Genomic DNA, 27,940 nt, shown 5'->3' with positions numbered 1-27,940 from the left:
GAAGCCTGTCCTAAAATATCAGGGTTTTAAAACACTAGCTTCATGGAGTTATTTCCCCCCACATCCAGTTTCTTGCTATCCTGTTAATATGCCTGCAGTTATTTCTCTCTGTTCCCCTCTTTCAGGCACTCCCTCAAGGTTACCTCAGCCAGGAGAAGGTAGTTAACATAAAGAAGGAGCCGAAAGACTCTCTGGGAATAACCATTGGAGGTGGAAGAGACAGTAAAAATAAACTCCCTATTTATGTAACTAGCGTACAGCCTGTTGGATGCCTCTTCAGAGATGGTAGAATTAAGAGAGGTAAGATGCTTTGGAGCACCTGCTTTTTAAATTTAGTACATGGGCTAGCATGAAGAGAACAAAGTACCATGTCATTTTGTACTAAGGAACTAAGTGTTGCACTAAGGTTTAAATAGCTATACAAAGAAATGATGTTTTTATATATATTTATATATATCCCCCGCGGGGTGAGCTCCCGTTGCTCTGTCCCAGCTTCTGCCAATCTAGCAGTTCAAAAGCACACCAGTGCAAGTAGATAAATTGGTGCCACTGCGGTGGGAAGGTAAACGGCATTTCCATGTCTCTGGTTTCTGTCATGGTGTTCCATTGCACCAGAAGCAGTTTAGTCATCCTGGCCACATGACCCGGAAAGCTGTCTGTGGACAAACGCTGTCTCCCTCGGCCTAAAGCTAGATGAGCACCACAACCCCATAGTCGCCTTTGACTGGACTTAACTGTCCAGGGGTTCTTTACCTTTTTACCCATAAATGTAATGTTATATATTATAACTTGTCCTTTTTTTATTTACTTAACAGGAGATGTACTGTTGAGTATAAACAATGTTGATCTGACTCATCTTAACTACAGTGAAGCAGTCTCTGCACTGAAATCAAATGCAGCACTGCACACAGTGACATTGAAAGCCTTGGAAATTGTGATAACGGAAAATACATCTGAATTTACTGAGGCACCAGATACCAGGGAAAATGGGTTTAGTTGGGCTAGCTGGGCTCCTCTCTGGATCATGTGGCTTGGATTGCCTAGGTAAGTTTTTCTGCTTGATGTCACTGTGGGAAATTTCCCCAATAATGGTATGCCAGTTACATTTTGAGTTGATCTATTTTGGTTAAAATATTGTAAACGAAAGTATCACTTGCTTTGATCAAATGTTGTTGTTTAGTTGTGTCCGACTCTTCGTGATCAATTAGTCTTGCCTAAAGCACATAAGAAAACCAAAGCTTTCAGTACTCCCAGTCATACCTTTGGAAAGTGATGCTTGAAAGTATTTTTTAAAAGAAAGGAATTCTAAAATGTACTCAGAAATCAGTGACTAAGAGATTGAACCAAAAGTAGCTTAACTATGGTTTGGCCTGATGTCTGAATTAACAAACCATGGTAAGGGTCATTGCCCTGCTTTTTCCCCCAGAAACTGCAGGTGAGAGTAAATTTATAAAATTTATAGCACAGAATGCAAAAGAAGACAAACAAGTCAGCCCATCCCCCAGTTAAGGAATTCAACTGATGTAAAGCAAACCACCTCCCTTTGCTCATTTAAATGGGCCTTAAATACCCATTTTCTTACCATGGCTTTGGGAGGTTAATTTGTGTTGCCAAGTTTTTTAATGCGCTAAATGGGCTATTTTGTTGGTACACTGACTTGCCTATTCGTGGGATGGAATTGGATATTACTTTTAACTGGTTTAACAATTGAAGTTTAGGGTTTTATATTTGTATTTTGGGTGGCATCTTTGCTTTAAAAATGGTCTAAAAGCCTTTTAAATATGTCTTTTTAAAAAGTTCTTAACATAAACCATATTTTCCTACCTCTCAAATGTTTTGAAACCATGGTTTGAGTTCTAACCTATATTTACCAGTGATTAGAAACCATAGCTTGATTGAACTGAGCCACTATGTCTTAGAAGGCAGAATCAACATCAAGTTGATGTGGCCTTTGTGGCTTTAGGCTATAAAATATACTCCAGGAAGATGCTGACAGATGCGAAGACAAAAGTGAGTTTCCCATCAAAGACTCCTGCATCAGGTTCTCTTTGCTTTGTCCATAATATGTGATGCCACTCCATTGTAGAGTGGGGCTTCGAAAATACACAGTGTAGTTGCAGCAGAAGAGCTAGTGGAGGCATGATTGACAGAAGGGGAATGGAGTGGAGTGTTGGATGGCATTAGAGCAAGTGACTGTAGAGAGTGTTGATTTGGAAACAATAGCTAGCCTCTCTTTGACTGTTGATTTCAGGACTGTTTATGCCTTTTCTATCTTAGAAGGCATAAACAACAAGCAAGTTGTTCATATGGTGTGGGGGCAAGGCTTTCAGCCCATTTTGAAGGAATCACCAATAATTATGTTTTGGTAGTTCCAAAATGTTTAGAAAAAATGCTCTCTCCTTTTGGGTTGGCCCAAACTTTTTTACAATATTTTTGAAAATCTTACCGGTATATGGAGAAAAGAGTGGACAAGTTCTTTCCAACCAAGGTCACAATTAAGCATTTTACAGGCATACGGTAGCACTGCATAACATAGTTTTCAAAGCTAGAGCAGGCTTCCTGGATGTTTGTTCCTTTCTCGCCTCCTTTTTAGCTATTAACCATAGCATCATGTAACATGGGCACTGACACAAACTATAGTGCTCTTATAAACCAATGACTGTAGCTGTTGTTTGAGATGTGTTTGCAAACCATTACACTCAGGCATCACTTTCCAAACACAATGTGATGCCAGTCAATTGTTTGTTATGTGAACATTCACACAGCAAGCTGACTATTTCCATTATTCCCTATGGGAACATTTCTAATCCATGATTTGTCTGTTCTGCCTCCCCTCCTCCCTGGTTTCTGCATGAAATGGCTGCACAATTAAGGAAGTGGACAAACTCCAACTTTTTGGATATCTGAATCCGCTGTTTGTATAGTGAGGTTTGGGTATAATTCTTTGTGTTCAGATACCAGATGAGCATTCTGATAGTGGGACCTGCATGTACAGTGGTGCCTCGCTTAACGAATGCCCTGCTTAACGAAATTTCCGCTTAACGAAAGGATTTTTCGAGCGGAGGTTGCCTCGCTAGACGAATTCGTTTTGTGAAAAATTCATCTAGCGAATCGCGGTTTCCCATAGGAATGCATTGAAATCCAATTAATGCGTTCCTATGGGCAAAAAAAAATTCAAAAAAATTCAATGCATTCCTATGGGAGTCGCTAGACGAATTTTTCGTTATAAGAAAAGACCCGTGGAACAAATTAAATTCGTCCAGCGAGGCACCACTGTATCATGATGGAACTAAGGTATGGGGAAATCACTTCAAAAGAGGGGAGGAGGGAGCATTTGTTTAGAAAGCAGAGTTTGTAGGTCAGTGTTACATCTTCACCTGTCACAGTATATTGTGATGGTGAAAGGGATCCAAAATTTATTCTCAAATACTGGGAATTTTGTAACTTTGGAGGGCATTTTAATTCTGAAAATCTACCCCAGCCCGTATTGTTACACATATACTATATATATTTAAAGTCAATACAAAACTCCATTTCAAAGAAAGGTCCTGATTTGGGTGTTTGATCAAGATGGCCTTTTCCAACATCGTATTTGCTTTCGATCAAAGAACCGGCATGCTGAATGCAGTCTTTGTTTCTGGTGCATGATCCACCAGAAACCAGATATTGATTCTCAAACAGCAGTGCTGCTACTGACAATGATCTCATAATTGTATTGATTTCAAGGAATGCTCAAATGTAGCACAGACTTGGCATTTCCTGCTTAGCTTCCTATAACACAAGATGGGGTGAAGCCAGGAATGCCATAAAGTTAATACAGTCTCCACATAAAAACGAAAGTGGGAATTCTATATGGAAGCCAAAGAGTGCTCTGTTTTCTATTTCAGTCACCTCCATTGCTGTCAAGATATTATCTTGCATAAAAGCAACTCTGAGAGCTGGGGATTCAGCATAGTTGGTGGGTTTGAAGAAAACAAAGGGAACCAGCCGTTCTTCATTAAAACCATTGTGCCTGGAACACCTGCTTTCTGGGACAGAAGACTGAAGTATGTACATACACTGTTGTTTCTATTACTTTTGCATTCTTTATGAAATCTCTGATGTTGCAATGTAATTACTCTTTTTGATAAAAACTACTGCCCTGGTTAATCAGATTGAGATGGGTTTTTCATAAGAGTGACTGGTGAGGGCATTTTATCCCATAACACCTGTTGCAGAAACACAGAAATTACCAATTTTTAGCAGAAGTATACAAAGTCAGAGAAATAAATCTCTCTGAGGGATGGTAACTGTGTTGTGTTCCTGTACTGCGTTGACTTATCTAATTTCTCCCTAATTACTTGCCTGTAATGAAGGCTGCTTAGAGGTATGGACAGATTTCTGAATTATGCAGTGGGACAGCCACCTCACAATGGGCAAGTTCTTTGGGCTCATGGGCATTTCTATTTATTTAGAAAGGTTAACTAGCAAGTCTGTCATTTTTTGCTTGATGTACTTGATGTTTTAACACAATCAGTGCAGACCAATTGCTGCTGTAGCAATAGGGACATATATTAAAAGCATTACTAACAGTACTTTTGTCTTTTTCTTTGACTAGATGTGGAGATGAAATTGTGGCTGTAAATGGAGTGTCTGCCATGGGAATGAGCAATGCTGAATTGATTCCCATGCTGAAGGAACAACGGAATAAAGTAACTCTTACTGTGGTGTCCTGGCCTGGAAGCCTTGTGTAAGACATAAACTCGGTATAATTTTGGGACTACTTTGGTGCCAGATTTCAAGATTTTGAGTGATGAACCAACCAAAGAAACAGTGAACTGATTTAAGATGGCTTTTCTCAAGGTTGTCACCTGGAATCCTATTCCTATGCCAAAGGCAAACTGCTTATTTTTTTTTTTTACCCAGCTTCCTGGCAGACAGAAGCCATGCTTCAGTGATCAATTAAAAATTTTGTTATGTAACTATTGGACGTTGAACATATGAAATCTAAGCTTCAGCCTGTTTCTCCTCAACTCACATTTTAAACCTCTGATAAACTGCTTTGGAGTTTGTTTTTACAATCAAGGGGTATATAAATTTTATGAAATAAAAATAATATATATATGAGTAAAAGAGAAACCTATAAAAAACTTATGGCTCCTGGTAAATTCAATAAACATTGGCTAATATTTAACTCTGGTAGCTTTAAAGATATTGATAAATAAATCCTGCAAGTCATCATTAAGGTCTGCCTTACCAAAACTATCGTCCCCTTTTCATGCTTGGTGGAAAGGATATGTGAATGCCATCTTTTGGGTAAGAATCACAAGATGTTCTTTCTCCTTTTTTCTGCTCTGCTGTGCCTTGTTGAACTTGAGACCATTTGCAATGTAAAGCTTGTCTCTGAGCATTTGTGTTTTCTGTGTAAGGATGTGATGCACTAGTGTGATGCCTGATGCCTACTGCACCAGCCTTCTTCTGCTTGAAGACGGGATCTTTATTGCTGATGAAAACGAGCTGAAGGACCAATGGAATAATGTTCCTGCTGATGCATTAGCTAGTAGAGATCTCTCAACATTTATTTGTGTTACCGCTGCTTGTTGCAATTCAGGCGCTGGGTGGCAAGTTGCATCTCATTCCCACTGTCTCTCTGAAAGAGTTGGGGATTGGCATCTAAAGCCACTGATGGGGAAATTCTGCAACTTGAAGAAAGTTGAATGGATGGCACCTGTGCCAAGAACAGAGACTGTGTGCAAATATTGAATGTAAGAGAAGTCTGAGAGGACTTTCAGTGAACAAATCTTAGAACCAAAATAAATATAATGGCAGCAGACCCATGTGCAGAATTGTATGTAAAACTGTAAAATATTGTATGTTAACTGTAAAATATTGTATGTGTAAATTTAAACCACAACCACCCCTTCTCACAACATACTTTTTCCAAAAAAAATGGCCATGCTTATACTTACGATCACATAACTAGCAGGGTCAAAATGGCTTTAAAATAATAATACAGCGGTACCTCGGGTTAAGAACTTAATTCGTTCCAGAGGTCCATTCTTAACCTGAAACTGTTCTTAATCTGAGGTACCACTTTAGCTAATGGGGCCTGCTGCTGCCGCTGCACGATTTCTGTTCTCATCCTGAAGCAAAGTTCTTAACCCGAGGTACTATTTCTGGGTTAGTGGAGTCTGTAACTTGAAGCGTCTGTAACCCGAGGTACCACTGTAATATGGTGGGGAATGTATGGTTGCTGGAAAGCATGCAGATCCATCCAGAAATGCTGTGTTTTAAATTGTCTCCTCTGCATTCCCCACTCCCAACTTTGTAAGGGATCCTGTCACTGTATTATCTAGTTGTGCCCTTGTGGAAGGGGAGACAAATAGCTGTTATGGCAATTCTGTGTAGCTTGGGGGGCAAACCCCATCAAAGCCTATCCATTCTGCTATTGTCCTTTTCCCACCCCACAATGTGATGATTTTTTAAATGGCATTACTCCTTTCAGTATCGGGGCTCTCCTGCTTCAATGTTTCTTAGTGTTTAAGTTCTTTAGTGTTTAAGATCCAAGTAGGAAGGGACATTGGAAGCAGCATTCTACCAACTCAGAACATTGGTCCATCTGGCTTATTATTGTCTACACTGACTGGCAGCAGTTCTCCACGGTTTCAGGGAAGAGTCGCTCCCAAACATGAAATGCGGGGATTGAACTTGGAGCCTTCTGTCTGCAAGGCAGATGCTCTAGCACTAAGCCGTGGCCCTTCCCTGCAATTAGGTATAATATTCCTTTTTTGCCAGAGGCCTGCTGTTAATAGTTGGATGACATGTAGAAATTGCTGGGCCAGACAGTTGATACAGAAGTGTGGCATCTGCAGGTAAAATTCAACTACGCAGTTACCAAGTACACCTTGCGGGGTGGGTGGGAATGGAACCCCTAATGTTGACAGGACTGTGGATTTCAATCTTAGTAAAAAAGATACACTCTTCTTCCCTAGGCAACCACAGTTCCAAGCTGGTCTCCAAGTGTAGGCTCATTTGCAGTATCTATTTCTTGATTCTACTAGCTTGATTGTAGACTAGAGACGGCAAGTTTGAGGAAAATTCTATAAGGATGGCAGTGTGGGATGCTCCTTTGTTGTTCTAAGATTGTGGTTTGCTTAATGTGAGTCTCCGCCCTTGTGAAAACTGCTTGCTTTACCTGCATACTATAGGGCAAGTATAATGCTTAAAATAACTTTTGGTCCAGCATTTCTGTATACTAGTACTCTATGTAACTTGTATAAAATGCAGGTTGAAATCAGACTAACAGCTATGTGTGAAATATGAGTTCAGTGGTCAACTTTCAGGAGCAGTCCATCAAATCTACATGTTTTAAAAATCCAAAAGGATCCGAGGAATGATTCAAATTGCCATCTCTAATTTAAATGTCTTCACTGCCTGATTTGGGTGTTGCAAGCTGTTGCTATTGCCACGTGTGAGAGGACATTGATCTAACGGGGCATGTGGTTTTCATGTGGGTGAGGTGTCCCTGCAAGTCACAGCATCAATACTGAGTGTTAATGCTGTCAGGTAAATGTGGTTTTAAAAGGAATCACCATTTACATCTCCTTGCAAGGGGTGATTACAGAATCCACAAGACCCAAGGTGGAAGCCTGGAGTAATATTTGCCTCTTGCGATGACTGTAGAGAGGAAAATGTATGCTTTTTCCAAATGAAGGGTATGGGCTGCCTCAGCAGCACTATTTCACTATGTTGTCTTATTTCAAGGTGCCTTTAACAATCACCAGTAAATCTACAATGTTTTGCACCAAAGAGATTATGGTACATTGTTAACAACTCTGTTATTATTTTGATGCATTTATAAATTATTCTGAAGTTATTGAAGCTGTTTTGATGTGATTATTCTGATCATATTGGCTCTCCTAGCATGCAGCATCCCTACAACTAGCTTCTAGCTTTTAGAAGCCAGACTCTAAGCTAGCTGTCAGCTAGCTTATTATGTTAATTTAGTCATAATACTTTACTTTTTTTGGACAAAGCTTCATGTGGCTGTTACTGTTCTAAAAAATAAAAGAAGTCAATGATTTGCCAAGTATTGTCCTATATTCTAAATGCATTAGTTTGCACGGAAGCTATCTCCTATAAGAAGCTATGGGATCTCACATGTAGGTAAATAACTGCTTTTTTTGCTGCCAGTTTTCTCTCTCCAAAAATCCTTTGAATGTTGTCTTCTTTCACAAAGAGGAAGCTTGTGCCCATGTTTGGTTGCTAATCATTTCAGCCATTTAATTTCTCAGAGAGAAAAAGGTTGCTACAGACAATCTGGCTGTAAAAGTGTCACTATTGTTTTTGGACCACAGATTTGCTCCTTCATGGAATCCTGTCCATTTCTCTCTGGTACACCTTCCTCATGCCTTCTCTTTTTTGTTGTGCTTGTTCTTTTTGTGCTTGTGACGCCTATGGCTTTCACCTTCTTTGCTCTCATGCTGCTTACTAGGATTGGATAAAAATACAAGAAGAATTAATGCTTTGCTCCTTATCATAGAAATACAACTGAATCCTTGGTGGCTTTTAAACAAAACTATAAACTTATCTGTCAGATTTTCTAATACTGTACTGCCAACCCAACATCTCAATGCAAGAGAGAATATTATAGTGAAAAAGTAGTACAGAGTTAAAAAATGGAGAGGCAGATGATTGGATGCAAAGCAATGTTATACATCAGCTCTGGACTACAGCCATCCTTCTTGTACAGAAAAACTGGTCTTAGAGCTCTAACAGCAAGAGGCCTTTTCCACATGCTGGCGAAATGTCCCAATAGGAACCTGAAACACATGGTATTTCAAGAAAATCAATCCAGAAGAGACTGATCAGTGAAATTCTACCTCAAGGGGGAAACTGATGGGAATGCAACACACACATACCCAAGTCACTCTTATCACAGCTGTGGGGCTCTCACAACCATTGATGCAGTTGCAGTCAGGTATGCTCCACATCTTTGTATTCCCAAGGCTAGGCTACAGTTAACAACCTCTATGGGAATGTCCTCTAGTGCTGGAAATTTCAGCTAGTGCAGGAAGGAGATTGAATATATATATATATATATATCAGTATGAATCAGACTGGAACACAGTTTAACCCTACATAATTTAATGCTCCTTGGCCTTATCCCAGCTAGAGGCTCCAACCTGCCAATGGGAAACGCCTTACCACCATGATTTGTGTTTGACTGCTTCCTCTTTGTCTCTGTCCCTTTGCTCCCTATGATGGTCTTGCTCTCTACTGTGATGTAAAGGTAAAGGGACCCCTACTGTGATAGTCCCACACAAAATCATAACTACATTCTTGGCTATAGTAATGATTCCTTTCATCATCACTGAAAGGAAAGAATGAGGAATAGTGACTTAGAGAAGAGACTTATTCCAACAAGAAAAAGGTTTCAAACACTCAGTTTCATAAATAGGTCACAATATTTACCTACTAGAACCTCATCATAAACTTAGTTTCACACACATACCCAAGTTTCACACACATACCCAACACACACATACCCAAGTCACTCTTATCACAGCTGTGGGGCTCTCACAACCATTGATGCAGTTGCAGTCAGGTATGCTCCACATCTTTGTATTCCCAAGGCTAGGCTACAGTTAACAACCTCTATGGGAATGTCCTCTAGTGCTGGAAATTTCAGCTAGTGCAGGAAGGAGATTGAATATATATATATATATATATCAGTATGAATCAGACTGGAACACAGTTTAACCCTACATAATTTAATGCTCCTTGGCCTTATCCCAGCTAGAGGCTCCAACCTGCCAATGGGAAACGCCTTACCACCATGATTTGTGTTTGACTGCTTCCTCTTTGTCTCTGTCCCTTTGCTCCCTATGATGGTCTTGCTCTCTACTGTGATGTAAAGGTAAAGGGACCCCTACTGTGATAGTCCCACACAAAATCATAACTACATTCTTGGCTATAGTAATGATTCCTTTCATCATCACTGAAAGGAAAGAATGAGGAATAGTGACTTAGAGAAGAGACTTATTCCAACAAGAAAAAGGTTTCAAACACTCAGTTTCATAAATAGGTCACAATATTTACCTACTAGAACCTCATCATAAACTTAGTTTCAAGAAATGTAAACACTTGGAAAGTTGATCACAAATCATGTGGAAACCTCAGAACCCAACTTTTAAAAAACTGCTTATTGTTTTAACAGTTATGGGCAATTACAGTGATAGGGTTTACAAAAGAGCTCCTGCCCCAAACTTCCCCTCCCCTCCCCACAAAATGGATGGACACTGACACAGAAAAAAAACAAGTGGTGAAATGGCTAAACCAAAACAAACCCAAGTCAGAAAGGTGAAGCCAATAAATTCTTCCAGAAATGTTTGTGTGAGCCTGGCAGGCAAAACCCACAGTCCTTCACAGCAGCATGGTCAATAAATCTTGCCTGAGTAGTATAGTTGTAGTAGTTCCTGCCTAGGGTGAAACTGTCGCTGAGGGAGCTGGGGTGGTTTTGCCAGTGCAACCCCTCTAGCTAATCCAGAAGGATACCATGGTCAATGGTACTGAAAGCCTCAGAGATCCAGCAGAACTAGGAAACAGCTTTTACCTTTGTCCCTAGCCCACCGGAGATCATTGACCAGCGCAACCAAGGCAGTTTCAGTCCCATAATGAGCCTTGGTCCTCCACAACATCCATAATGGAACTTGCAACAAACTCTCCACATAGATATAGCCAAGAGAAAGTCCTTGCTTGCTTGCTTGCTTTCTATCTCTTGAAAGAGAGAACTAGGCACAACTGTGTAAGCTATCCAAGTCATATCTATTGCAGAAGTGCTTCAGTGGAGTAGCTGATGAAGAATGCTGATTGGAAACTCTCAGGAACTGCTTCCCTAACCCTAAGGAAACTAGTTATAGGTAGAGGTAAGAAACAGGAAGATTTTAAGAATCCACCCTTCAAGCTTACTCAATAAGTGCTAAAAGCAATGGACTGTACAGAAGTACAGTTCCAGAAAAAGGCACTCATCTGTCACAACCCTTTTAAAAGAGGTACATTTTGTGTTTTGTGGCCCAATGGTGGTAAAAGGCCTGCTCCATGTTCCAGAAGTCTATGCCCCTTATGAAGTGGACACACAGAGCAGAAAATAAAAGCATGGCTGGGCTAATAGATTATATCTAAGGAATAGGGGAGGGACCGACAACGCAAAGCACTTTAAAATCTAGAACCAGTGTGGCCGATGGTTGGTAATGATGGGAATTGTAGCCCAAAACATTGGGTGGACTCCACCCATTTGACTGAAATGAGCACAGTCTCCTTTCACATCAGATCAGCATTGCCCAGCCTCCTACACAACTCTTACCTCCATGTTAGCTCATAGCAAGTATCAGTATCTTCCATTTGTTAAAATCAAGGCTTGCATTTGAAACAAAGTGAGTGATTCAAGTACAGTAGCATCAAAATGTGGCTAACATGAAACTGTTATATGGGTACAGAGGGAAGAGTAACACAGTGAAATCTGCAACCAAGTGTTTGCACCCTGTTTGGCTTTGCAAATAAGGCCATTGCCTTATTTGGGTGTGTGGTGTGGAAGAGCTCAGAAAATTATTCAGATGTAGATACAGAGCAGTATTAATATGCAGTTCCTCAGCAGCAGATACAGAACTGTGCTTAAGCCATCCACTTCCTACAAGGTAAGGAGAGAAGCAAGCATTATGTCTTCAGGGAGGATGGCAGGTACTTTGGCATGTTCCTGGGAAACATACCTGGAAGCAGTAACTGGTTAATAAAATTAAGCATGGGCAACATGTTAAAAGGGTGGTTACACTGGCTGGTGCTGGTATTTTTCCATGTGGAAACATTTGTGATGGTGTGGGGGAAAGTGCACGTATGTGCAAGTGAATTTGGGAACATGTTAAGGCCAGGAAGATTAGGCAGGGATATGCAGGAGAGAAATCGTAGAAATATTGTAACATTCATATGACATTCCCCCCCCCCCACTCCAGGTGTTAGCAGTTGGTGGGAGAATGAACAAGGCAAATGCTGCAACACAGGAAGGGGAAGCTCAAACATGGCTAGCATAGAAGACGCATCATGGTGCATAGTGGCACTCCAGCTCTTCTACACCTGCCAGTTTGCAGAGGTTAACATTTAGTGGCAGCTTATATCCAAGAATAGACAACCTGTTGGCAGACATAGAAGATGAACCTGCCTGGGCTCAGACCCCGCCACCCTCATAGGCATGCTTGTTTTATATTTTATATTTTAATTCTACTAATGTAAAATTGATTTTTTAAAAACAGGTTTCTTTTTTATATATGTTTTTAGCTACTTCCATTTTAGTTGTAAGCTGCCTTGAGTCCTGCCAGGGAAACGTGGGCTATAAATACTGTATTGGCCTGAATACAAGTCACACCCGAATATAAGCTGCACCTTTGAAATTGGAGGGGGGAATAAAAAAAGAAAAAAAATACCCCAAAATAAGCCGCTCCATTCCTCGCTGCTTCTGGCTGCATACCGGGGGGGGGGGGAGCCACACTGCGTTGCTGGCAGCCTTTCCCCTTCCTCACTCTCTCCCTTCCTGGCCTTGGGGGAGACGACGGGGAACTACACACGGGGCGGCCGCTGCTTTGCCGCACTCCTGGTGCTGTTTGCCCCACACTCCTGCCTGTAGAGTCATGAATATAAGCCACACTTTAACTTTTCACGGTCAGAATTTGGGGAAAAGGTGAGGCTTATATTCAGGCCAATACAGTAAATATAACAATAATTAAATAGAATGGTCTAAGGTTCCCCAACAAGAAGTGAGCTGGGAAATCCACATAACCCAAAATGGGTAGCACAGGACACTAATTGATTTCAGGCAGCATGTCTGAGGGGCTCACCTGTGGAGTTGTAGCCAAATGGAGGTGGTTGACTGTTGTTGTAGCTGGCAGACTGGCTTTGAGAGAGGGAAAGAAGGAGAGAGAGGGAGAGCACAACAACAACTGGTTAGTAATATCTAGCTCCCCTGTCACCCATTCAGAAGGAGAAAAATTAAAATCAGCTGCTCTAAAACACAGCATCATTGTCCCAACTCCCTTAAAGAGTTTATCTCTTGTTGACCATAAGCTTCATCAAAGGTGCTGATTCTTTCCTAGTCCTGCCATGCCATCTCTCCTAGCTACCACAGCTTTCTTGTCTATCCACTAGGAGCACAACCAAGGAGTGTTGAGTATGCAGAGAGCTAGACACAAGTATACTGAAGAGCCCTGCTGGATGAGACCACCTAGCCCAGCATACAGCTTTCCACTTTGAACACCAAGATGCCTCTGGGAACCCTACAAGCCAGGCATGCTATCACCCTCTCCTGCAGTTCCCTCCTCCCCAAGTGACATTCTGCCTCCATAAATATGGACGTCCATTTGATTATCATGGCTGATGTCCACTGAAATCTGTAAAGTTCCCTGTAAATTTGTCTAATCCAGCCTTTCCCAACCTGACACCCCTCCAAATGTTTTGGACTCTCAGCATCTGTGGCCATTACTATGCTGACTGATGCAGATGGGAATTTAGACTAATACATCTGAAGGTTGCACCAGGGTGGGGAAGATATAATCCCATTGTAAAGCCATCTCCACATTTTGCCACAATGAGCTCCATAAATTGACAATGTGGGGAATGTGTAAAAGTTCTTAATCAAAGCTCCCCATCTTTTCTTTGTACAAACATTTTTGCTCATGAAAAACCTTCCCCCCAAAGGCCATTGGCAACACCAGCAAAATTCAGGGGGGGGGAAATGCTTGCCTAAAAGCTGTTAGGGGCAGGCCAGTCTAACTTATTGTGGAAGGGGATTCCATATCTTTTGGGAGGGGGGCTGCCACAGAAAAGGCCCAATCTGCCTTCCTACCAAACTAATCTCTTTGGCTGATGGGACACAAATCAGGACATCACAAGATGACAGTAACCTATAGTGAGATGAGGCTGTGTTTCAGATATTCCTGGACAGGTAACAACCAGCATCTAGAACTGGGACCAGGAAAGCAGAGTGGGACAAAGAGAGAACCAGAACCCAACGAAATTGATATAAGACTAGTGTAATGTGGCTGGGAAAGTGCTCACCATGAAATATTGTGGCTGCTGTATTTTTCTGCTGTTTCAAGGGCATCACCACATTCTCTACACACCATTGGAAAGAGCCACAAATCATCCCAAGGGTTCTGCTCTTAGCAACTCACGAACTGGCAGTCTGTATGCCACTGCTCAGCAGTAGCTGGAGGTAGAAACTGCAGGGAGATAAGGCACACTGAATAGGCATGAGCAGCTCAGTTGATAGTTGCTGACCTCTATGAAAGCTTTCAGGTCAGATTGGCTCACATGGTCTGAGCAATCTGGAATCTACCACCAGAGAAGCTACAGATCAGCTGCCTCCCTCCATCTGCTTTTGCCTCCCACCATTGCCCTCAGCTACGGCTTGATCTGGTAATCTACAAAACTGGGACTACAACCTTCCAGGTGGAATGGAGAAGGCAAATAAAAAGGGGGGGGACACACCAAACAGCCCTAGCCCTATCTCCAGGAACCCTCACTAATATGATAATTTACAAGTAGCGCAGTCACAGTGGATCAATAAACTGACAAAAGACAACGGTGACCAGTCTCAGCCTAAGGTTAAAAAATGTGTTGGTGTGCATTTGAATGGTGCTTCTGCTAATGCCTTCAATCAGATTCAAAGAGCTCTTTCCCAACCACAAAGTAATGCAAAACCACAACCACAATTCTGCTAGCCTCTTGCAGCCTACAGATGAGACAATATTAAGAGGGATGTCAGTGTGGCATAGTGGTTAGAGTGTCAGACTAGTACCTGGGAGACCAGTGTTCAACTCCCCACTCAGCTGCGAAGCTCAGTTGGTGACCCTCGGACAGTCACTGGTCTCTCAGCCTAACATACCTCACAGGGTTGTTGTGGGGATTAACTGAGGAAGGGGAGATCCACGTGTGCCACCTTGAGCTAAAAAAAGGTAGGATATAAATGCAACAAATAGAGTGTTAGTGAGTTAAACCCATTTAATTCTCACTTACCCATCACATGTTAAATAAAAAAAATTCCTTCAGTAGCACCTTAAAGACCAACTAAGTTTTTATTTTGGTATGAGCTTTCGTGTGCATGCACACTTCTTCAGATACAGTGAAATGGAAGTTTCCAGGCACTTATGTAGAGAAGGGGTGGGGAGGGGTGGGGATGGGGAGGGGGGATCACTCAGAAGGGTGGTGGAAATGGGTGATTGACTGACTGATAGCTGTTGATGACCGCAAACGACTGCAAATGGTTTTGCATGAAAAAGCAAGGGTGGAGATGGCTGAAGATCGCTTATCATGTATAATGAGATAAGAACCCGATATCTCTGTTCAAACCAGGTCCCTCCATGGTTTTGAGCTTGGTGATAAGTTGCAATTCAGCAACTTCTCTTTCCAGTCTATTTCTGAAATTCTTTTGTAGTAAGACAGCTACTTTGAGATCTTGTATAGAATGTCCTGGGAGATTGAAGTGTTCTCCTACTGGTTTTTCTGTCTTCTGGTTCCTGATGTCAGATTTATGTCCATTTATCCTTTGGCGTAGGGTTTGGCCTGTTTGTCCAATATAGAGAGCTGAAGGGCACTGTTGGCATTTGATGGCATACACAATGTTAGAGGATGAGCAATTAAATAGTCCTGAGATGGTATGTTGGATGTTGTTGGGGCCAGTAATGGTGTTGTCTGGGTGTATGTGGCAGCAAAGTTGGCATCTGGGTTTATTGCAGGCTCTGGTACCAGTGTCCATGTTAAGTCTGGTGGTTGTATTATTGTGGGTGAGGAGTTGTTTAAGATTGGGTGGCTGTCTGTAGGCAATGCCACCCAATCTTAAACAACAGACAGCCACCCAATCTTAAACAACTCCTCACCCACAATAATACAACCACCAGACTTAACATGGACACTGGTACCAGAGCCTGCAATAAACCCAGATGCCAACTTTGCTGCCACATACACCCAGACAACACCATTACTGGCCCCAACAACATCCAACATACCATCTCAGGACTATTTAATTGCTCATCCTCTAACATTGTGTATGCCATCAAATGCCAACAGTGCCCTTCAGCTCTCTATATTGGACAAACAGGCCAAACCCTACGCCAAAGGATAAATGGACATAAATCTGACATCAGGAACCAGAAGACAGAAAAACCAGTAGGAGAACACTTCAATCTCCCAGGACATTCTATACAAGATCTCAAAGTAGCTGTCTTACTACAAAAGAATTTCAGAAATAGACTGGAAAGAGAAGTTGCTGAATTGCAACTTATCACCAAGCTCAAAACCATGGAGGGACCTGGTTTGAACAGAGATATCGGGTTCTTATCTCATTATACATGATAAGCGATCTTCAGCCATCTCCACCCTTGCTTTTTCATGCAAAACCATTTGCAGTCGTTTGCGGTCATCAACAGCTATCAGTCAGTCAATCACCCATTTCCACCACCCTTCTGAGTGATCCCCCCTCCCCATCCCCACCCCTCCCCACCCCTTCTCTACATAAGTGCCTGGAAACTTCCATTTCACTGTATCTGAAGAAGTGTGCATGCACACGAAAGCTCATACCAAAATAAAAACTTAGTTGGTCTTTAAGGTGCTACTGAAGGAATTTTTTTTATTTTACTTCGATCCAGACCAACACGGCTACCTACCTGTAACCATCACATGTTGGAATTGAAAGGGGTGGCGGTGAAACATGAGGTGGAGGAAACAGACCGGTAGACAAAGTCATACTAGTTTAAATGTGTGGAGAAGAGGAAGGGAAGCTCCCAGCTCCCTTGCAAACGCTGCTACAATGCATGGCAGAACATCATACCAAAGTGGAGGCCACCCTGGCCTCATTTCTCAGATGAAGAAGCAGCAGCACTTTCAATGAGATCACTTGCTGCCTCTAAAGGAAGACCCTTCAACTACCACCAAAGCCTTCTCTTTTCTCACTGGTGTTTTTGCTTCAGAAGCAGATGGTGTTGTTTCTTTGGCCACAGGATGGGGACAGAGCATGTCCCTTGAGCTCCCTCTTGTGCTCAGATCCTGCTTGTGATTTTCTTGTGTTTCCACTGTGAGAACAGGATGCCAGACAAGATGGGCTACTGGTCTGATCCAGCAGGCTCTTCCTAGAACTTCACAATGCCAATTAAAACCCTGGTACCATCTCCAGTCCCCCCACCCTGCATCCTACAGTAATGTGTCACAAAGCACACACCTGTCTCTGAACTTCTTCATGTTTCATCTCCCTGCACCCCAACCAGCTGCTGTCAATAATGCAAGGCAGGGAACACACAATGTGATAATATCAGCATATATTCACTACATATTAGTGAAGGGAGAGAGACTGGACTCAACAACGGACTCGTGTCCTACCCATAATGTGCAATTCTGCACACCTGGGGTGTTGGTTATCCCACCTGGAGTTGCCAGGTAGCTTTCCTTCCAGGTGTCTACCACATCTACTTCTGTCTCAGGAACTTAGAACAGACACTTTCAGACCTCAGCCTTGCCTATTCCATTATTCTTTAATGTGTTTCCCCACCCCATAACCATTACACTTCAGAGAAGTTAAAAATTTCATAGGTTGGTGCCCAATGAAATCTATAACTTCTCTGATGTATAACGGTTACAGGACAGTCCCCTCTAGATGTTTCATGATTCCAGCTCCTATCATCCCGACCTAGAATGGCTAATGGTCAGAGATGACAGAAGACTTAGTCAAGCAACATGTGGACAAGACCATGTTTGATTGGCCTCCAACTGGTGATTAGCTACATGTGTTCATCCAATTAAATGCTACCCAGATTTCTCTTCAAAGGCTTTAATTTGAAGTGCTCCATTCTCTAGTAGGCCAGATTGCATTTGCTACCCTTATGCTTAAACAGAAGTACTTGCCTGGAACAGGAGCTGGGGGTGGCATACCTAGTCAATAACAGAATACTTTCAAGCAGGTTTACAAATATGGTTTAGAGCAGGGGTGGAGAACCTGTGGCCCTGTTGTTGGACCCATCAACTCCCATCAACCCCAGCAAATGCCACCAGCAGTCAGGAGTGATGGGAATTGTAACCTATGGAGGGCCACGTATTCCTTAGTCCCACTGTAGCTAATGTGAAGAATAGAACAGAAAGCACTGTAAGTATCTACACCACCAAATAACAATTGGGCATAGCTCTGTACATGCTGCAGAACAAGGCGAGATTGAAGTGGTATAATCCTCAGATGATCAGAAGCTTTATAATCTTTAAAGCTTTATAAATCTTTATAAATCTTTAAAGAAAGGATCCTGGAATTCTGAACCTCTCCTTACTTTGCTTTTGAGCATGTGGACTGAATTTACCATATTATCCCGTCCATAAGACACCCCCATGTATTTGGAGAGACTCAGATATAAGAACATGGGAGGAGATGGCCCATGTATAATATGCCCCCTAATTTTTGACATTATTTTTTAGGGGGGAAACCTAACCTTATACATGGGAAAATACGGTAATAAAAAAGGGTATGCAATCAGCCTTGAAGGAGGCTCCTTTAGACAAAGGGTGTGATATAAATTTGAGAAGTAGTGTGGTGGAGTGGTTGGACTAGGACCTGGGAGAGACCAGGGTTCAAAGCCTCCCACTTGGCCACGAAGCTTTCACTAGATGATCGTGGGGGCCAGTCACTGCCTCTCAGCCCCACCTACCTCACAGAGCCATTGTGGGGATTAAATGAGGAAGAACACACCACCTTGGAGAAAAAGGTGGGATATAAATGCAATAAATATATAAACAAACTAATCCGCTTGTACTCAAAAGTGAGTTAGATAAGAAAGCAAAGTTCATGGAGTCTGGACATATTTCTTACCTGAATTAAGTTTTACTCTGGGCCATTCTTATCACGGCACCTTCCTTCCACTCTCCTAATAGTGCCTGGCTCTCCACCTATCACATCGATGGTCCCACTTAGCTTCCTGATTAGAAAAGGGAAAGAAGCAACATCTTCTCAGATTCAGCAAAAGGAGGTGACAGGCAGATGGTCTAGTTGCACACTTGCACTCTCCCCCTCATTCAGCTATGCAAATGGGGAAGAGATGGAAAGCTTTGAGATTTGCCAACACGTAGGTCATATACTGCACCAAACTCCTCTGTATATAGACCCTTGGCCCCTAGATCTTCCACAGGAAGGAGTTGGGCATTCTTACCCAGTCTGAATGAATAAACAAACAAACAGACGAATGAATGAAAGAATGAATGAATTCAAGTGCATAGTAAGATTCAAGCAGAGAGCATGGCATCCCTAGAAGCCAATTAGGGTGGCCCAAAGACTGCAAAGCATTCACTGGCTCAGACACACGAGTACCTCGTCTAATAACAAGTGTTGAGGTTTTTCCACACCTAAAGCTTTCGCTGGATGTTGTAGGGTTTTTACTGCCTTCTCTTGGGGTCTCCAGGGGAAAGAATAACACTTTAAGACACAGGGTCAGGAACAAGGAGACAGGCATTTCCTGCTTGGCTTGGGAACTTTTGTTATTTTACTACCGTATGTCCCCCACAACTACATCCACTTGGCTCCACCCAGAGGCAAAAGGCATGCTGTGTTTTGGTGCAGTACGTGCCAATTAGGCTACATTCCTTTCCCAGGAATGGGCAAATTCATGGAGGATAAGGCTATCAATAGCTACTTGCCATGATGGCTATGTTCTTATCCTCCCCCATCCTTAACTCAGGGGCTCCACCCCTTCATTTCCAGGCTGGAGATTGTGCAACTCAGATTAACCCTCAGGAACCCTGGTGACTTGAGGGGTTGGGGTTTGCTAAATCCTCCTCTAGATGCTTTCTTTTCCTCCCCCTCATCTGAATATCACTCTTCTCTTCATGCCCTGCCCTGCCCCAAGCATAAAGAGCTCACAGTGATGCCTGGCCTCTGCTCCTTCTCTTCTTCTTCTTTGGCGATCACTCGTCGCCGAGTAAGATTGTCTTCCATAAACACAATTTTAACAATGGGTCCGTAAGTGACTGGAGGCCAATTCTGGATCCACACATCCTTCCACAGTGGGGACATTGAGTATGCAGAGTCTTAATGCTGGAGGTGTAAAGAGGCTGAAGGGACTTTTTATCATATGTGGTGGGATTGTAAAAGTGCTAAGGTATACTGGAAAAATTATCTATAATGAATTATAAAAAAATGTTTAAAATAACGTTTGTTAAACAAGCAGAAGCCTTCCTGTTGGATATTTTAGGGCAAGACCTGCCAAAAGAGAAAAGGACACTATTTATGTATGCAATGGCGGCGGTGAGAATACTACTAGCACAGAACTGGAAGACTGGAGAAATTCCAACCAAGGAACAATGGGAAGAAAAACTGATGAGCTATCTGGAGTTGGCAAAGCTGACACACAGGGATTTTGAAAAAGGGATTTTGAAAAAGAGTGGGAACCTTTTATATTATATTTGCAGAAACAAAGAAAGAACATTGATCTGATGGTGGACTTACATATTCACAACTTTATGGATAGGGAATAAATAATGTAATAAAAGGGAAAATATGATATTTGTAGAAAATAGCAGAATATATATTGAGGTTAATAAAACAGAAATGGAAGCCGAGGGAAGTTCAAAAGGGGGGGTGGGGTTATGTAAGCTGTATGTTATACATGTATATGTAATGAGAGGAAAGAAATTAATTTTTTAAAAAATTAAAAATCACACAACCTAAATCAACAAAATGATTCAGACTGTGTCACAGAAAGACTGGGGTGGGGGTAGGAATCTGGGCAGTAACTATCCACCTTCATCTGATCTCAGAGGAGTGTTAAATCTTCACTTGGCAAGTATGCCACACTTCTGATTTGCTGGGAACTGCCTGCCAAATGGGGGTCTTGAGCCCCTTATAAATGGACTGTGCTATGTAGCCTTTGTCCTCTCACATCAGGATCCATCCCACACCCATCAGATAATCCTGCAACTGACCATCCTTGTTACTTACCTGATCCTAAGTAGAAAGTTTAGGATGAGATAAATTAGAACCACAGATGTTCGTTTTAGTTTTCCTTATTCTGCTGGGTTCTGTTGACATCTCCCTTTCCCTATCTGACATTTAGAAGACATCTGTGTAATCCCCACGTAAGTGTTTGAGTGAGGCTCCCAAGAGTCCCTCCTGACTTGTGTTATGGATAAAGGGTGGCCGCAAAAACCAGACAGCTGAGCCATAACTGGCCTACTCTACAGGACAGTTGTGCAAGGAAGGGTAGAAACCATCTTTCCTGAGTCTCTTGCTTCCATTACAGCTTTTTCATTCTCTGGTCTAGTAACACCTCCTTTGGAGGTCTTTAAGCAGAGGCTTGACAGGAATGCTTTGATGGTGTTTCCTGCTTGGCAGGGGGTTGGACTGGATGGCCCTTGTGGTCTCTTCCAACTCTATGATTCTATGAACACACCAGAACCAAAACAGTCTCTATAAGGAAATATGAACGTCCTTAAAAGTTCCACTGATTAAAACTGGCTTCCCCCCCATTAGTCAACTAAAGGTTTAGCTGATTTGATGTAATGATTAGAGCTTGGACGCCTAATCAATTATCCAGTTATAACACTGCTGCTGCAATGTTTTCTGCAACACACGTCAGCGAAACATTCTCCTCAGGAGCAAATATTCCCAAGGGTCTTTTGATTTAGTCAAGACTTCCATAAATTAAAGTAACTGGAAGCTTTAAAAATGTGTTCAAGCTACTTCAAGATCATATCTGATACCACTACACTTTGGCAGATGAATTTCACCAGTTACACTGTCTACCAAATTTAACCCTTTCACCAGCCTCCCAAGGTTAATTAATTTGCTCAGATCCCTGGTCTGCACCCTTCACAATTAAATCCAATGAAGAGAGCAGCTTCAGTTTATTTTACAATGCTGCCATTCTAGTTCTGGGATTGTAATGATTCAGCCAGCCAAATTTCCTACCCAGCAATTGTCCAAGAGGCTCATCTTTAACTTTTCACTTAAAAAATCCAATTTCACAACCATCTGATAGAATTCCCCCACTCTCTTTTTCCTTATGCCTGCTATCCTCTGCAAAATGTTTCACTTATTTGAATCTACACCAGGCAAAGGCAGCTTTGAGAGAGATTCACAGGAGAAAAGACCACTTTCTGTTGTCTCTCTCAACGGTCTTGCCAGGGCTAGGAAACTACTTCCTGAAAGTTTGTCCCAAGCACATGAGTATATTTAATTAGTAAATTGGGAGCACTTCAACAACCAATATGCTTGTGACAATTTAATTTATTTATTGCATTTATATCCCACATCCCCCCCCCCAAGGAGCTCAAAGTGTGTTGTACATGGTGTTGGGAAATAACTAGGGAATAACAGTTAATCCTGAACTCCCAACAGCTGACTACCTAAATTCAAAAAAAGCGTAGGACTTGACTCACTGTCTAGCCAAAAGAGCCCCCAGTAGAGTTTAAAACTAAAATATATGTGCAGTGTTTGCAAAACATGGGCAATATAGGCTGTTAGACCTTTAAATATACCAGTATTAAGCACTGACAATTGTGCTCCCCCACCTCTAGGAGTGAATAGACCACAACCTTAAGTAAGTTTAAATGTTTTACTTACAGTAATCAGAGGTCTTGGGACACGGGTGGCACTGTGGGTTAAACCACAGAGCCTAGGGCTTGCCGATCAGCAGGTTGGCGGTTCGAATTCCCATAACGGGTGAGCTCCCGTTGCTCAGTCCCTGCTCCTGCCAACCTAGCAGTTCGAAAGCATGTCAAAGTGCAAGTAGATAAATACGTACCGCTCCAAGCGGGAAGGTAAATGGCATTTTTGTGTGCTGCTCTGGTTCACCAGAAGCAGCTTTGTCCTGCTGGCCACATGACCTGGAAGCTGTACGCCGGCTCCCTCAACCAATAACACGAGATGAGCGCTGCAACCCCAGAGTCGGTCACAACTGGACCTAATGGTCAGGGGTCCCTTTACCTTTACGTTTAATCAGAGGTCTCACTCATGCATCGTTCAATGTTACAGCAGAAACAACACAGGTAATGTATTCTTGGTTACAAAATACAGAAGTTGACTTCAAACACACAGTCTGATTCTGGAGCCTCGGTCTCAGATGTCTGCTCAGTTACATGGTTCAAAGAGAAGACACACAGAGAGAAGAACAGGAAATAACCCTTGCATCCTCCCTCCCCGATGGTGAGGGGTCATGAGCAATCTGAGTCTTCTCTAGCAATTAAGAAGTTTGTGATCCTTAACCCCTTTCTTACTGGTAATTTATGGTGCACACCCCGGGTGCCGCTCTGGCATAGCTGCCAAGTTTTCCCTTTTCTCGCGAGGAAGCCTATTCAGCATAAGGCAAAATCCCTTTAAAAAAGGGATAACTTGGCAGCTATGCGCTCTGGGTGCCCAAGGGGCTTCCTCCACCACTGCTTCCCAACCATTCTGGGTCTCCTCTTCTTCTGTTAAGTTTGGCAAAGAGCTAAACCATTCTTCTAAGCCAGCCATCTCCAACCTGGTGCCTTCCAGATGTTTCGGACTCCAAGTCCCATCAGCCCTGACTAGCACACCTGTATGTTGCTGGCTGGGGCTGATGGGAGTTGGGAGATCTAAACATCAGAGGAGCACTAGGGTAGAGATCTCAGATTGATTATACTGTACTGCTTACTTGCTGTAACAATTTTCGTTCTTCATCACTGACAGTCTTTTTCTCCTTGGGAATGCCTTTTAAAGGATGAGGTCCTGTGTCCCTGATAAACACAGAACACACAGAGATTAGAATCCATGTTGGCTCCTTCTCAAAACACATCTGAGTCACAATGATCAGCAAGTCTGTCAAGGTGACAGAGCAGTGATTGGTAACCACAATCAGTAAAAGAGACCAAATAAGTAAGTAAGTAAGTAAATAAATAAATAAATAAATAAATAAATACTGTTTTCCATTTTCCATTCTCTCCCCCCCCCCCGCTGTGTGTTAGTTAGCAAAAGACAATAGCAATGTTGAGAGGGGGAGGTTGGAGGTTGCCAGGGTTACAGGGGATGTGATGTCCATACAGGGGTGTGTGGTGTCCTTTTAAACAGAGGTTTTTGAGCAAGGTTTTGGGGAAGAAGTATGGAGGGGCAGAACTCCATGTGGTGTTGACTGGAGGAGGCTGAACCATACCTGGCTTCTGCTCTGGACCAAAGCTTTCTGAAGCTATGAGATGAGCAACAAGATACACTATTGGGGTGTAATTTTCTGCATTCCCTCCACCTAAACTCAGGTGTAAATATGTATAAATAAACCAAATTTCTAAAAGGTACTACAGTCTCCAATGTATCTCATTCCAAAGGGGTGGCTGGTAACAGTATGTAAGCCATCCTGGCAAATGTACTGCAACTGCCCCCCCTCCCCCCCCGCCAATGCATTTGACTCCGCATTACAAAAATAAAATAAAATTTACCGAGGAATAGGTCCATCTTCTTGATTACCGATGCCGCCTGCAAATACATCAAGAGGAAGAAAATTTTATGAAAGCTTCAGAAACTTTGAGAGATAGAACATACCGCTACATTTGCATACATTCCTCCCTAACAAAACATGCAAGATGCTTATATCACTTTTCCCCTTTGAAAAATTCAGTACAAAAAATAATAATTGCCGCTGTAGTATGCTAATGAGACACCCTGCCCAATGGAGGGGAGATGTGTCCGGGAACACAAAGAAGCAGCACTAACTCTGGATCCGCTTCATGTTTGCCTCACTTTCATTTCCCAGGGCTGTCCCTCGCTCTAGGGCACACGCAACCTCCTGTCATCCCTTTTGCTTTCTTTTATCTTCACTTTGGCCAGCACAGCACCTGTTGCATCCCATTTAAGGCTTCCAGTTGGTCCTTGCTGCCTTCTGTTAGTCATATAGAAATCCTGCTGTCTAACTTTTTCCTCCCCCATCAATGATGCCTAAACCTGCAGGCATACAGAGCCAGTGGGAAGCTGGCTGCCCTTACTAAACCTCCAGCCAAAACGTTCACCTATTGCCTTCTCTTAGGAAACATCCCCTGTACATGACGTTTACCTTCTACGAGAAATAGATACCTGTACTCGTATTCAATGCTGTGCAAAGTAAGTGTCCTGCTGATGCAAGGATTCCTGCCTGCACAGCATATCTCACTCTCACATCTATTTAGTGGTGGAATCCTTGCACTGACAGCATGCAGTGCATTGGATACAAGGGAAAGACTGTCCAACTCCTTGGCTATTAATATGAAGCAGGGGCTGTCAGTACTTTGCTTCAGACCCTTCTGCTTATACAGGCCTTTTCTGATGTATAGCTCAATTAATCTGTTATTGTGTATCTTAAAGATGAAATACTGAAGGCACAAATGCAGACAATCCCAACAAGAAGAAAAAAAGTGGGAGGCATTTAAAGAAACCGGCATAGAGATGAGCGGAGATTTAAGAAGGAAAAGTATAAGAAATGAAGAAAAGGGAAAACCACAAGTGAGGAATATACACGAGTAGTCAACAGTTGCAGGGAGACGGTCAGGCAGGCCAAAGCCCAGAAGGAAAGAGGTTAAAAATAACTTTAAAAGATTTATTCTGCTTTGTTCAAAGCAAGAAGCAGAACAAGCAACTAGTATGCCCCCTGGTGGAGATTATGGAGAAATACTATTGAATGACAGAGAAGGTGGAACTGCTCAACACCTGCTTTGCCCGTTTTTACCCAAAAGGAAAGCAATACTCAACATGGGCATAGCTAGGATTTTTGTTGGGGGGCAGGCCTTTTGCTGGGGGGCTATCCCTCCCTGCCCCCCCACCTACGTCCATGATACACAACCTGGTGATAACATAAAAATGATGCAAGGAGGGAGCTGCAGCCCAAAGTAGGAAATGAGGTGGTAAGGGAACACCTAGCTACTTTAAATGAATTCAAATCTTCAGGGCCTGTTGAGCTGCATCCAAGGGTACTAAAGGAGCTTGTGGGTGTAATATCATAACATTTGTCTATACAGTGGTACCTCTAGTTACGAACTTAATTTGTTCCAGAGGTCCGTTCTTAACCTGAAACTGTTCTTAACTAGAGGCGTGCTTTCGCTAATGGGGCCTCTTGCTGCTGTTGTGCCGCCAACACACGATTTCCGTTCTCATCCTGGGGCAAAGTTCTCAACTTGAGGTAACTCTTCCAGGTTAGCTGAGTTTGTAACCTGAAGTGTTTGTAACCTGAGGCATTTGTAACTAGAGGTACCACTGTAATCTTTGAAAATTCTTGGAGGTGAGGTCCCTGCAGACTGGAGGCAGGCAAATGTTGTCCCCATTTTCAAAAAGACCCATGTAACTACCAACCAGTGAGCTTGACATCAATGCCAGGAAAGATCCTAGAATAGATAATTAAACAGTCTGTGAGCACTTGGAAAAGAAACCCAGCATGAGCTACTCGAAAACAAGTCACGTCTGATGAAACTTTTTTTTAATGGAAAAGATCCAGCAAGCTTGTAACTCTATAACTCTACAATTCTAAGATTCTACCAAGATCATAAGCAGTGCCTGCTGGATGAGGCCAATGGCTCATCTAGTCCAGCATCCTGCTCTCACTATGGCTACCCAGATGCCCCAGAGGGAAACCCTCAAGCAGGATTCGAACACAGGTCTCATCTCCTGCAGCTTCTGCCTTCTTAATCTAATTTAACCCACCCTGCTGCTTTCAGGGGTAACTTCCCATGCCCAGTTTAAAGTGCGAGGTCTAACCTTTAAAACCCTGAACAACTTGGGACCAAGTTAATTTAAAAAAAACTGGGCCTTGTAAATCAATGTGGTCTGGATCTATCAGTTTTTAAACCTATGTTTTAACTTTGGGGTGCAGTGAATTTGAGGGTTGTGTGTGTTTATGTTGCTTTTTATTTTAAAGTTTTAGGACATATTTGGTATTTAAACTGGTTACTTACTTGTCAATTGTAATACACCCAGAAAACTCTGCATTGTGGGGAAGAATACAAAAACCATTACAGCTCCTGTTATTTTAAAGCCTTACTAGTTTGCTATTTTGGTTTGCAAGGTGCTGCAAGAGCTTTGGCTGAAAACTGCTAACTTTAAAAGAATGAAGTTGCAACCCCTGTACTCAGCCTTACCTGGGAATCTAAGTCCCACTGAACTCAGCCGGGCTTACTTCCAGGATCGCCCTGTAACAAATGTGCAAGCAGCTCCTCAGAGAACGAGACCTTTATTGTTGTTGTTGTTGTTGTTGTTGTTTGTTGTTGTTGTCACCATTGCTTGAGACGCTCTGGAGTACCCTGAGGATGGAACGCAGGCAATAAATAGCCACAGTGTCACACTACAAGGCAGGAGGCTACCTACCACTCCATGAGCGAACCGCATAGCGAGGGAAAGATGCTCTCCTTCCGAGTTGAAGTCCAAAGCGACCCTAGGCAGACGCCCCCACCTCCTCCTCCTCCTTTTCCTCACCTTCCCCAGAGCAGGCAGGGCAGCGGCGTCGGGAGCCTGCGGTGGGTTTTGCCACGCGCTGCATCCCGGCGGTAGCGCAGCGGCTCTACTCTCCGGACAGCTGCCCCAGATCTCCGGCCAAAAGGGGCGGTGTGGGAGGGGCCGGCGGAGAATTGAACGCGGCGCGGCGGGTTGAAGTTTGCAAAGGCTCCGCTAAGTTGGCATGGCATCCTCCCTCCTTCCACCCCACCGATCTTTCCCACCCTCCAGAGCAGCGAGAAACAGAAAGAAAAAAGGGGTTAGGGATGGGATCGGGGCAGCCGCCGCCTACCAGCCTGCCTGCCTCCGTAGTAGAGCCATTGCTCCTCGTCCTCCGTCTGCATGGCACTGCTTCCCAAATACGTGGCCATGGCGAAGGCACTTTGGCTGCGGAGCCCAGGAAGGGAAGCGGGCCGGGAAGAGGTTGCACAAGAAGGGAAGGAAGGGATCCAGCGAGCGAGGCCTCTCAGCAAGCGCAGCAGAAGGCTC

The 27,940-nt window shown here is 42.9% G+C and overlaps 1 protein-coding gene and 2 long non-coding RNA genes across 4 annotated transcripts in view; 1 reads left to right on the top strand and 2 right to left on the bottom strand.

Annotated features, from left to right (window-relative positions):
* Positions 1-8,068, top strand: part of LOC118084158 (ligand of Numb protein X 2) — a 48,123-nt gene extending 40,055 nt beyond the window's left edge. For both annotated transcript variants that reach the window (XM_035113515.3, XM_035113518.3), the window contains 4 exons: positions 126-300; positions 816-1,044; positions 3,888-4,046; positions 4,598-8,068. In XM_035113515.3, coding sequence (XP_034969406.1) covers positions 126-300; positions 816-1,044; positions 3,888-4,046; positions 4,598-4,733 — 699 coding nt within the window. In that variant the 3' untranslated portion in view covers positions 4,734-8,068. The remainder of the gene's footprint in view (positions 1-125; positions 301-815; positions 1,045-3,887; positions 4,047-4,597) is intronic.
* A 168-nt stretch (positions 8,069-8,236) lies between these two features.
* LOC118084159 (uncharacterized) lies at positions 8,237-27,882 on the bottom strand. The gene is made up of 6 exons (XR_015948676.1): positions 27,744-27,882; positions 27,100-27,261; positions 24,439-24,475; positions 23,664-23,745; positions 18,869-18,974; positions 8,237-8,469 (listed from the first exon to the last, which is right to left on the bottom strand). It is a non-coding gene; the product is annotated as an uncharacterized LOC118084159 (long non-coding RNA).
* On the bottom strand, positions 11,531-14,222 carry LOC148686601 (uncharacterized). The gene is made up of 3 exons (XR_015948677.1): positions 14,083-14,222; positions 12,867-12,922; positions 11,531-11,668 (listed from the first exon to the last, which is right to left on the bottom strand). It is a non-coding gene; the product is annotated as an uncharacterized LOC148686601 (long non-coding RNA).
* Positions 27,883-27,940: the final 58 nt, after the last annotated feature.

This window comes from Zootoca vivipara, chromosome Z2 (genome assembly GCF_965207765.1).
Source record: "Zootoca vivipara chromosome Z2, rZooViv2.hap1.1, whole genome shotgun sequence".
Lineage (NCBI taxonomy): Eukaryota > Metazoa > Chordata > Lepidosauria > Squamata > Lacertidae > Zootoca > Zootoca vivipara.
Note: the sequence above shows the minus strand (reverse complement) of the source record. Positions and strands in the feature narration are given on the sequence as shown.